Source organism: Natrix helvetica, assembly GCF_964273705.1.
Source record: "Natrix helvetica genome assembly, chromosome: 2".
NCBI classification, from domain to species: domain Eukaryota; kingdom Metazoa; phylum Chordata; class Lepidosauria; order Squamata; family Natricidae; genus Natrix; species Natrix helvetica.
In genome coordinates this window covers 151,304,153-151,316,734 of record NC_138552.1, presented here as the reverse complement: position 1 = coordinate 151,316,734, position 12,582 = coordinate 151,304,153, and the positions used below count along the sequence as shown (strand labels likewise).

The window sequence follows — 12,582 nt, the reverse complement described above, 5'->3', positions numbered from 1 at the left end:
TGTTGCATTTCCAACATCATATTTGGTGGAACATGGCTTCAGTGTGGTCTCCAAGCAAAGAAAATGACTCCAGATTACTGAATGTGGTGATTTAAGACTCCTGCTAAGTGACTTAAAACCAGACATTGGGAAACTGGTATCACTTCATCAAGCCCATCCATCACATTAAGAATTTACTGAACAGTGAAGTAGTTACTAAATTTTGCTAAGTTTACTAAGTTACTAATTACTAAGGTTCTTGATAAATGACTATCAGACTTTGAAAATCTGGTATCACTGGATCATGTTCAACAATTTTGTTGAATTAACTACAAAGGTTTTTAAATTGGATTTTGAATAAATTGATTGTTACAGTTTTGAATTTTACTGTTACTATCTTTATTCCTTCATGCAAACCACGCAGTTTGAGTTTTATTAAATTGATATACCGCCCCCTCTCCTCGCAGGGACTCGGGGCGGTGTACAGACAGTACATATAAAACAACAATGACTCCCCCAGCCATGCCCATCAAGCCACTCCCACAGAACCGGTCGTAAAAAAATTTGAATTCCCCCAAAATTTGAAGCCCCCCCCCCCCCTCTCCAGCCTCGCCTGGCTGGCTAAGCCTGCCTGCCTGGCTAAGCCTGCCTGCCTGGCTAAGCCTGCCAGATGGCTAAGCCTGCCAGATGACCTGTCCTGCTGCCTCGCTGCCTGCCTGCTCCCTGCTGCATCCATCCATCGCATCTGATCCATCGCATCGGAGAGTTGCTGATTCTGCCTGCTGGTAAGTGACCAGGTTATTTTTTCTTTTATTTTTTTAATGTATTTTAAAATAATATTTTATTTATTGTGCATAGAATTTTTTAAAATAGTTTTACTTAAAAGTATTGAGTATAGAATATTTTAAAATGGTTTACTTCAATTTATTTTGTGTTGATTCTTTTTTTACATTGTCTTAGACCAGGGGTGTCCAAACTTGGGAACTTTAAGACTTGTGGACTTCAACTCCTAGAATTCCCCAGCCAGCCGGCTGGGGAATTCTGGGAGTTGAAATCCACAAGTCTTAAAGTTCCCAAGTTTGGACACTCCTGTCTTAGAATATTTAAAAAAAGATTCTATCCAGAACAAATTAAAATAAACCATTTTTAAAAATTCTATACTCAATACTTTAAAATGTATTGTGCATAGAATTGTTTTAAATTGTGTTATTGTAATTTATTGTGTATGGAATATTTTTAATGGTTTCATTTTAAATTATTGTGTGTGGAATAGTTTGAAATGGTTACAGTATAAATTATTGCTGTACCCTTAAAATGGTTACAGTATAAATTATTGCTGGTGGAATACTCATTTATTATTTATTTATTTAATTTAATTATTTAATTAGATTTCTAGACCGCCCCCTCTCCTCGGAGGGGTATAAATTTAAAAAACCCATCCAAACAATAATATACATCGTTAAAATTAAACTTAACAATTTTAAGGATTTTTTTATTTATAGAATATCTTTTTTTTAAATTATTTTTAGGGAATTTTTATTTTTTAATTGTTTATAAAATATATTTACTACAAGAAATGTTATTCCTTTTTGCAAATGTTTTCTTTGTGATGCAATATGTTGCTTTTAAGTGTTCAGACCAGGTTTATGTGTCTCAATGAGGCTGCTTTTCTATGGGCAGACCGGGTTGGTGCAAGGCAGCTTTGCCAGATTTAGTGTGTTTCACCCTTGTTGTTTAGGTAATTGTGAGATGGTTGCTGGTTCTGTGAGCTTCCTGGCACTGTCCTTTATAATTTCCCACAATGCCTTGATGGTTTTTATTCCAGTGGCTTTGTCTTTCCTGTCCTTAGGATTAGGGAAAATAAACTGGTTTCATTAGCAGTCTTTTTTTGGGGGGGGAATTCTTATTTTTTTGGTGTTTTCCTGGCACTGTCATAGTTTGTGTGGGTGTGCAATGTCCCGCAGTTATCTACGCATTAATAATGATCTAGTAATATTTCCTTATACATTTTAGTGACCTTTCTTTATATAATTGTTTTCTTTCATACTTTGGGATTTCTAATTTCCGCTTCTTTTAGTTAGCAATTGCTAAAACAAATCCCACGTGAAAAAGTATTCAAAGTCTTCTTGATTTTAATTGTCAATTTATTTATTCCTGCACATTGTAATATTTATTCATTTTCATATCTGTTTTTCCATTGTTGTGCAAACACAATTCCAGCAGCTGCTAACATGTGTAAAATTAAATATATATTGTACTCCCTTTCAAATAGCCAACAAAATATTTCTGATTTTAATTCCATATCTTGCTTTACCATTGCTTCTAACCGCTAACTTCTGAATAGCTACTTGGACCGACCTAACAACCAGGAAAGCAATAACACAAGTAAGTTCTTGAGTGTATCTCTTTCATTGTGTTATTCTTATGTAAGGTGTAAGTGCAAGCGATTAAAGTCTTGCTTTCTGTGTCTCTCCTTTGTGCAGGTTGTTGAAGCAAAGTGATAAGGTGGTGTGCAGAAGACCGGCAAGTCAATGGTCCTTCCTCTGTAAGTAGCTGTCTTTATTGTTTTGTGTGCATTGGGATGAAACCAGCACACAACCCCCCCCCCCCCGCCCCTGGGTTTTCGGCTGGTGAAATGCCCGGAAGCCTGGTGGGCATAATTCAATGAGAGAAACACCCCCCTCATAGCCCAATCAGGTCTCCGCAATGCATGCCAGGTCCGCTCTCCCCTCTTGTATGAGGTCGTAAATGAAGGAAGCCTTATGTACCACGGACGTGGCATTAAGCGATACCATCCGGAGACACTAATCCCGAGCACCCAGGGGTGCGAGAGGGGCAATGACGATTGCTCTTAAACAGCAAACCCGCGTCTCCCAGACATAATTTGGCCCTAGGCGCCCACCGTATCTGCCCCTCCCACATACAGTAGAGATGGCAAACCCCCCAATGGAATGGTTTAATGTCTCCCCCGGAATCCCAACCCTTTCCAGCACTCCCAACCCGCGCCCATTAGTTAGCTCTGGCCTGTGTCCTGGCAGACTCTCCCCCAAGTTTGTCTGAGCCATCCGAATCAAACCCCCCCACCCCTTAAAATTTGATTTTAAAAACCCTGTAAAAAAAACCTTAAGAAGCCTGTTCTTCGCATGCCACCTCTCAGGATCCCAAGATCCATCATTAAGGAAGCGTTTTGATAAGCAAGAAGGCCATCCCCGGGAAAGGGGGAGTTCCCGAAGGGAGTAAAGTTCTGTCGCAGTATAATGTAGAGGAGTGTGTGGCATCAACCAAAATGGAGTGACATCACAAGGAGATGGAATGGGGAGATAACATATCCACGGGGAGGCATCTGACAGTTTCAAGGGGGTAGCGGGAGGCTTATGTCCATCTTAGCTATGGTCGATGTTAAAGACAATGTATAAGGGTAAATGGTCAGATATCGAAATCGCAGCAGATGATAAATTGCGGGTTGGTGAAGAGGCCAATGATGGCAGTGGTGAGGATAGTGGTGGCTGCGGCAGTTGCTCCAACAACTCCAACAAGTCAGCCGCACTCATATCCGCCGCCGGGACCGCACTCCGTTAACCCAGTCTATAGTGTCACAAGGGGAGGGGCCAAATGGCACAGTATGGTGGCCCAGCCAACGGCGGTGATAGCGGGGGGGCACAACGCAAGAGCACCCCCTCCAACCGCGCCCACGCCAACTACCGAGGCCATCTTCCGCTGGCATCAATGCCCATGCCAGCCGCCTCAGCCACTCTTCCATTAATCCAATCTATCACGTCCATAAGCAGGGGGGAGCAACCAGTATAATACCATGGCGTGGGCAGCGGCAGCGATGGCGGCAGGTAGGGAACCCCACCGCCGCCACCCACACCCACGCCAGCAGCATAAAAATGATCTCCATTCTCCGCCAACCGCCCCGTTTCACTCACAACGTTCCAGCTACAGGGCAGGACCCCCTGAGGTCCCAGGAAGTTCCCATAGTTGGGCCTGGAACCAACAATGGGATAGGGTACCCCCTGCATACCCCGAGAAGGAAAATCATCTCCCCAAAGTTCTCCTCAAACGCAACAGGACACCATCTTGGGCATGCACAGTAGTCTTAAAGTCTACCTTTTCTGCATATGATGTGTTCCATACCATCTAAGTCTTTCTTCCAGCATTTCTACAACTGGTGCGACTCCCAGTCAACATCAGATATCATAGTTCATGGCGTGGTCAAATTACATTACTCCAAGATACCACCAGAGCCTTCGCATTTCCATCACATGTAGGCCCGACTCATGCTTTGCTGTTGCTGGCCAAAACTCCAATCTGTAGTGGGCAACTGGGCACACTATTGTTATGTAAATCTTTGACTTGAGGCATAGAGGCATCACACAGGACTCCAGTCACCTGGGGCCACTTCATTCAGGGGGCACTGACATGGGCGTGCACATCCGGAAAACTATTGCCGTTGTTGCCTATGAAGAAGCCAAGGTACTTGAATTGCTCTACCTTTTTCAGATCTTCTCCCCCAAATATGATGGTTCCATCGGTTTGGGGGACACATTCCCTGTACTCTATTTTTTACTGTTCAAAGGCCATATTCGCTGAGCCATTCGTTCCATTGCCATGTTTGCTTTCAGAGGTGTTCATGTTGCTTAATCACCAACAAGACTTTGTTGGCACAGAGAAGTGACCATGGATAGGGAGATTGGAGGTCAAGCCTCACAGTATCCATGCAAAGGACAAATAGTAGAGATGAAAGCACCAATATCTAATGTACTCTGATGTTGATGGAGAAGGGAGGTGATGTTCCTACTGCACATCAGACCATGCTAGTGATGCCACAGTACAATAGTTGAATCCATTGAATGTAGGATTCAGGGACATTGTGGGATTATAGGGCATGCCAAATTAATTTGTGTGGGATGTCACTGAAGGCTATTTCCAGATAAAGGAATGCCATGTGAACGGCCTTGGTGATCTCACAGCACTTTTCCAAAAGCAACTAAGCAGTGTGGCGTCCATCATTCCACTCCTTTTCAGAAAGCCACATGGATTCGGAGTGATGAAGACAATCTTGCAGAACCTAGCATCAATAACACGTTCAAATATTTTCATGGTGTGACACAGGAGCTGAATCAGCCAATAATTCAAGCATTCTTCCACATCACCCTTGCCCTTCCAAATTGTTGCCTAAGTTGCTGAGGCTGCACCCTGATTCAGAATTTGACTAGATATTACCACTAATACAACTGAGGCACTCCAACTCTAACAGACATATCACTCCATCTATTGTGGAAGGCATTTTATACCTACTGCAAGAGGCCGTTCTACTGGAGAAGATGCCTTTTGCAGCCATTCACTGAAGTACAGATGCTGCTAAGTGAAGGTAGTTCTGGTGTTTTTTCTGCTGTTAGGACATAGGGTCCTCTTATACTTTCAAAGCCATTGACTGTTTTCTGTAACCCTGGCAAGGGGCCCTTACAAGGTGCTACCAGCCGGGCCAGCTGGACCAAGGTTTTTTTTAAAGAGGTGTTACTCCTCCATCACTCACCCTTTGTCCTGGCTTGTGACAGGCAGAGCCTGGTTTCCCAAATGCTGGGCCCAGGATGGCGGGTTTCAAGTTTTGATATATTAATTGCTGTAAAAGAATTAAAACACTATATCAACATAGGTTAAAAAGAACAGTTGCTGGAACTGGGTATGTCTAGTTTAATGAAAAGAAGGACTTGTGGTGACATGATAGCAGTGTTCCAATATTTAAGGGCCACAAAGAAGAGGGAGTCAACCTCTTCTCCAAAGCAAGAAGCAATGGAGGGAAACTAATCAAGGAAAAGAAAGAACTGGAACTAAAGGAGACATTTCCTGACAGTTAAGACAATTAATCAGTGGAACAACTTGCCTCCAGAAGTTGTGAATGCTCCAACACTGTCAGGTTTTAAGAAGCCATTGGACAACCATTTGTCTGAAATGGTATAGGGTTTCCTGCCTGAGCAGGGGGTTGGACTAGAAGACCTCCAAGATCTCTTCTAACTCTGTTATTCTGATCCCCCTTTAAAAATATGTAATGGATCAAGAGAAACCAGCCAGTCAAGGAACAGACTGTGCAATAGTTGGGACTCCAGATAACCTTGGTAAAATAAATGAAAATTTTAAAAAATGTGCAGGCAATGCAGTAGTTTAGTAATTCAAATTCTGGTACAATGACCAAGATGAGCAATAAGCAATGCATTTTACCTGCTACTGTGGGAAGGGAACTTCACCAAGACAGTGCTGTATTAGGAAGACCAGTACAGCCCATAACCAAACTGGAAGTCACTAGAATAACAACATTCATACAACAGCATACATTCTGAAAGAAATATCCTGAGAATAATTACCAGGATATCAGGACAATTAGAAATAGCTGCAGAGTACAAATAATACAAAAGACCCAGGAAGTGCAGGAAGAAGCTACCTTTAAGAGAAGAAGAAGGTCAGAGTGACAACAAAGACTGATTAGCTCAGGGCAAAGATGTAAAAATAGGAAATACAGTAGAAGACACTAGGGCTCATCCCTGCCCCATGGGAAGTACTTTAGGGCAGAGGAATAACAAAACTCAAGAAAGAATTAGAACCATTAGCAAAGGCACACACAAAAAGGGATAAAACAATAGTACAAAGAAAACAAAAGGACTTCAAAGAGGAAAATGGTATAAAAAATGTACACTTACTGTATGTCGGGGTCACCCAGGAACGCTGATCCACATCACTGTCGGTCTTGCTTTCCTGAAATAATAAAGACAACTTGCTTTCAAACACAGCTGCTTCAATCCCAAATTCATTCACTCAGCTGGTGACGCTCTCCCAGCCGGGAAATCCGAACCCGCAGAGGAAACCTTTTTCCATTTAATACTACTAAGTCAGTTAATTTGTAAAAACCCAAACAACATTATCTAAGAAATAAAAATAGGATTGCAGTATAAAAACAGGATTTAGAAAAACTAATCTCATATTGATAAGTGCAGGAGAAAGATTGCATAGTTAATATCTATGACTTGAACTTTGTTTGATAAAGCTGACAATATATGAAGCAAATGCACAAAATGTAGTGTATTACAGAATATAATTCTGAGAACACTCACACTTCCAACAGCAAATGCATATTTTTGACTTCTTAACTATGAAAAGGAAACAAAATTGTAATTTTATTTTTAAAATAAATATACAGATTTTAATTGCATCTGTAAAATATTAATATGCATGAAAGTGTTGGTTTAGTTTCAAGCTGGGAGAAAGGCGCTGGAAATAAAATGGAGGCTGATTGGAAAGAAAGATTATGTTTATTGATGAACAGAACCAGCCTATGATTCTTCCTTAAGCAGCCTCCATTTTATTCCTGGCTTGAATCTGGACCTGGATTTTTCTTCCAACAAAAGGCAAAAACTGATTACTTATAAAATGCTGCATGTTAAAGGTACTAGAGGCCTAAAATATCAGATAGATAAGAAAGTAACTGTACATTTGATAATATCTTTGAACTGGTGAAATCAATTTCTGCTCTTAGAAGTAAAATCATAAAAGGAAGAAAAGGAACATAAAAAGACATAATCTTCTATTTAATTTCTATAATACACAGTGCTATAAAGTATCATAATGATAATTGTTTGAAAAAAATGCATCACTATCTTATAGTGAAACAGCTTAGTTTAAAGATATACCTCCTTCTCTGGCCTTTAATTGCTAGTTACTTTTAGGATCAAATTACATTTGTATTTTTTCAGATTCTTTCCTTAATGTTTTTAGCTGCCTTGAATATTCACTGCTTGCCAGAAATGCGATTATAAATCGCCTAAATGAATGTAAATAAAATTTAGCCTAATGTAGAGAGACAGCAATATTTGGATTGTATCTGTAAAATACTAATGAGCCTTTATACGCTTTCTGGCTTACAATATTGCTGCAAGGAGGTGATTAGAAGTATGTTTATTTTAAATTAAACTCAGTTTATTACGTTGCATTTTCCCAAGAAAGCCAAATAATACACCTGTCCATAATTTAAACCAACTGTAGTCCCTTGTTCAAACAAAACTGGTGTAGGAAGTTAGCACCTACCCCTCTCCTAGAAAAATGAAATATTTTAGGAAATAGTAAGAACAGAATATTTCCCCTAAAAGGCAGGCAGAAACTCGTCCTCTCCCCCCCCCCACACACACACACTTTGTCAATGGGCCATTAAGGCCCGAGCCGGTCTATTCTACATAACAAAGATCTACCTCTTTCAGGCAGAGCCATAGTAGGAATTGCCCAAAGCCCTCTACCCATCTCACCACGTGGCACCTGGGAAGATTACATCATCCAGCAAGGCTCATCCTGGGGCTACTTAAAGCCTAAAACAGCCTACAGAGTTGTCCCTGCATAGCCTCATGGGAGTCTGATAACCAATCAGAATACAAGCTCAAATTCAAGAGCCCCGAAAGGGCATAAAACCAGGGCACTCTCAGCATCTCTGCCCTTTTCCCCCAGGACCTCAAACCATGTGGTCATGTCCATCATCAATAAAACTTCTTTCCAAGCAACTTCCATGAATCCAGTATCTTTTCCCCCACTTGGAACTGAACCAGATGGACATTTCTTCCAACACTGGTTAATGTATAAATAGAATCAGATGCTTTTAATCTCTAGCAGAAATAAGCATTTTTCTAATTCTTCCTAAACTTCCAATTCCCAGCACTTCAGTCTGTAAAGCTAATGGTGACATAGGCCAGGATTTGTAGTTCAGAGGCATCTGGCAGGGAGGGAGGGGCAAGGATTGCTCCTTATTAAAGCAGCTGTAATGAAAAGGGGGGGGGGGTCACACACAATATAAACTTGGTTCTCTGTGTTCTTTAAACTTTGTCTCTCTCAGGATTGCTTGTTGCTTTTTTAAAAAATGTGGAGGACCCCATAACAGCTTATGTTCGCGAGTTATTTTATCAATATGCACCATATTAAAAATTTTTTTAAAGACGCCACTGCTGCTACCGCTTCTCAAAATTGGTGGGATTTTAATATTGCATTATTTTTCAACATAGGCCGGCAAATAATTTTGATGTTGCAGGTCTCTGAGAAGATCTTGGGGGAGCCCTAAAACCCCACTTTAAGCAACATTGCTCTCTCTTAACTAGGCCTCCCTGCTTGTAACTAACTACTGCCTGACACTAGGCTTTCGCTAAACGACACGTGTCCAATAGCCATTTATCCATTCTTTCACTCAAAATAAACATGCCTACATGTCTACCCAACCAAGATACGTTGGGCTTCGATTTAAGAGCCACAACAACAAGCTTAAAATCTTGAATCTTCAAGCAAGAAAGCGGACGCTGCTATTACTAACCTCGGAACCCAAGAGCAAGAGGTCTCGTTCCCCGGCCGGCAGCTGTTTCCGTTGCTCCCCGGCATCCCGAGTTGGTTGCTATGGCGCAGTCGCGATGATCGCTTCCGCGTGAAACGGGGCGCGCGCGATGGAGGAAGAGGACGCGGTGAGATTGGGGTGTAGCTTGGGGGGGGGGGGCACAGATGGCGGCATTTCAGCAACGGACAGGCACATGGGGAGGGGGGGGGAGGCGAGAAAATAATGTATTCAGTTGCGGACAAATAATGTAGGTGGGATCTGTTTTTTAAAAAAAAATATTATTAAAAGCACGACTTCTTTTTCTTTTTAATTTTACCGCCAAACTGGAGAAAGTTTAATTGGTTGATTTCAGGACTCTTTTGAGGGCATATTTAATCTAGGAACTACGATCTGGATGTAAAACTGTGGAGGACCCAAGTTGCAGCAATAAAGAGGCACAGAATAACATTCTTAACGGTCATCTAATAATGATAGTCTGGATCTCGTGTCACTAATTTCATCGTTTCTGTTTGTAGCTTGAATTTTCATCCCTCTGTAAGGGTTGCCAACCTCTTCCTAGGCTGCTGTTCCTTGCATGGTTTGGATCAGGGAAAAGAGAATAAAATTTGTTCAGAACCGTGTATACCTGTGTGATGAAGTCATGCATCTTAATAGTGGAGTGGAATTGATTGTATCTATTGACTATTCCCTCTCCACCGTTTTATTCCTTCCCCCAATTGTGCTACACAGGTTTTTGTGGCTTTGAGTTGCAAAGCCAAGAAGCACAGTTGTGAGAGTAAATATTTAGTTGCATAATAGTGGTGGTAGCGCTTTGTTTTTATAAAATAAACTTCATTGCAATGAAGGGGCCCTTGTCTAGTAAACATACATAGGGTTGTATGCCGCAAAAATCAAGTGCAATTTTATTCATGCTTAGTTGAAGGAAATGGCCCTGAATTTATTTGCAGATATGCAGGACTATAGTAGTTTTAAAAAGCCATGTTACATGCAGACGGTATATTAGAACTAAATAGGATGCTTGTTGTTAATACTGATTTTCCCCCTTAAATATTTATTGCATTGTGCATTTGGATAAAATGAAAAATATAGACATTTTCACATTGTTTTAGAGAGACTACAATGAACCTTGTGGATATTGTTCTGCTGTCAGCTGGAGCATAACAGAAGAAGGCAGATTTTACTGCACATCTTGCCACACTGTCATAGAAGTAAGGTTTCTGTTATTTTTTTCCAATTTTGAAACTCACTAAGTGTACATCTTTAAATATTAATTATTAACATCAAATACATGAATGCAATCTATGAACTTAAATACAGTAGTTATAGATCTGGTCTTGTTGTTTTAACTGAATAAGTTTGGGCATGTGTATTAACAATTGCATGTTTTCAAAACTTGCAGAAGACTAGAGAAGTTCAAACTGGTGATGTTATTACTAATGCAAGGGCACAGTCTATCTCTAGAGGATTAAGAAAAAGGAAGAATAAATTTGGTAAGTTTTATTTTTTATCAGTTTGTTATAAAAGTATAAAATATTGATTTTTCTCATCATATAACAGCTAATGCTGAACAGGTTTACAGCCTTCTCATCCAATATGTTGGGCTTGTTTATATCAGTTCTTCAGTGGGGGTAATAAAAACAATCTGTAGGTTATAAGTTTATAATAAATATAATCTGTGGGTTATAGGTTTATTCATAACTGGAGTTTTAGCATTAGCTTATGTAACTAGACCAGGGGTATTAGGCTGTGGCCCATTGAGAACTGGCCTGTGCAAGCAGTGTGTGTGTGGGGGGTGTTTTTCACAAGCGGCAGGTGTATGCAGAAAACAATCCCCCCCCCTGGAGAAAATGGATTATCTCAAATCTTTTCAATTGTGTTTTGGATTGGAATACAGGTAGTTCTCGAGTTCTGACAGGAATAGGGCCTGGAACAGTCATTGCTAAGTGATGCAGGGCATGTTGGCAGTCATGATAACGTTATGGCAGCTTGCTACAACAACCAGAACGCAGGACCTATCAGAAGTCTCCCTTGTGCAAATTTGAAAAGTCACTGAATAAGTGGTTGTAAGCTAAGGACCACCTGTGTTAGCTGAAACAGCACTGATCATCTATTTCAGTTATTTCTATTGGAGTTGGGAAGGGGGTGGTGCAAGGACCTTAATTATTGATTGCTGAAGAGTCTTCAAGGGCTTTAACTATAGATCAAGGTATCCTTCTGGACCACCTGCAGGAATGAGGTATAGGAGACACTGGTACATGGGTTTTCCTTTCTTCATGGTTGCTTTCAGATATTGTTGGAAGGCAGAAATTGAGCTTAACGCCCCTGAGAAATAGACTGCCATAAGGCTAGAAACTCTTGCCCCTTCTGTTTGAAATCAGTATGAATCTCCTGGATAAGATCGCCTGCCATTTTGGGATAGGGTATAACCAGTATGCTGATAATACACATCATGTAGGATTTTTGGTATGATACTGTACAAAGGTGGTTTGTCATTGTCATCTTTTAGATCTATCTGGTAGGTAGATGTTGATTGTGCAATTTATCTTTGTCTGTTTTCAATATTTGCTCCCTAGTAAGTATGTTTACGAACCTATTCTTAAAGTTTCTAACTGATATAATTTGATCTCTGACAAATATAAGCTACTCATAAGATCTCACTTTTTCTTAATTTTCAGATAAAGGCTGGGAATGGTTTATATGTGAAGGTTTTCAGTATATTCTTCGAAAACAAGCTGAGGCTCTACAATCTTTAGGAGTTTCTTCTCAGATGAAGGTATTTTGCTGTTTTCAGTAATGAAGTTAATCACAGTTTGCTTAAGCATTTGAAAAATAAAGTACTTTTCTGGGTTTACACAGTCTGCTAGACTATGGCTAGGTTCCTGCAACATACACTAAGCAAACCAAAACATAAAAAGCCCAGGGTTTTTTATATATAATATGGAATCTTGATTTAGAATAAGGAAAAATCTCCCAAATATCTGTTATGCACATTTCAAGTAAGTGATATCCTGTAGGAACGCTTTATGTGAAAGAAAAAGTTTTCTAAAAGTTTTTTGTTTGTATTATTATTATTTGACATTTGGGGTGTCATAGCATTTATTTATTATCAAATTTGCACATTGTCCAACTTACAGAAAACTATGGGCGGCTTACAATAAAAACAGAAAGATCAGTCAATAAAAAAGCATCCATGCCTGAAAAAATAAATAACCAAGCAAACACCAAACAGACAATACAATACAATA

The 12,582-nt window shown here is 40.2% G+C and overlaps 1 protein-coding gene and 1 long non-coding RNA gene across 2 annotated transcripts in view; one reads left to right on the top strand and one right to left on the bottom strand.

The window, feature by feature from the left end:
- Positions 1–9,370, bottom strand: part of LOC309387258 — a 33,391-nt gene extending 24,021 nt beyond the window's left edge. The window contains exons 1-3 of the long non-coding RNA XR_014174568.1: positions 9,320–9,370; positions 6,678–6,732; positions 5,519–5,605 (exon numbers count right to left, since the gene is read on the bottom strand). This is a non-coding gene — a long non-coding RNA (uncharacterized lncRNA). The remainder of the gene's footprint in view (positions 1–5,518; positions 5,606–6,677; positions 6,733–9,319) is intronic.
- TAF1B (TATA-box binding protein associated factor, RNA polymerase I subunit B) overlaps positions 8,805–12,582 on the top strand; it is a 42,803-nt gene continuing 39,025 nt past the window's right edge. Inside the window, exons 1-4 of the mRNA XM_081943654.1 lie at positions 8,805–9,464; positions 10,447–10,545; positions 10,737–10,827; positions 12,013–12,110. Coding sequence (XP_081799780.1) covers positions 9,447–9,464; positions 10,447–10,545; positions 10,737–10,827; positions 12,013–12,110 — 306 coding nt within the window. The 5' untranslated portion in view covers positions 8,805–9,446. The remainder of the gene's footprint in view (positions 9,465–10,446; positions 10,546–10,736; positions 10,828–12,012; positions 12,111–12,582) is intronic.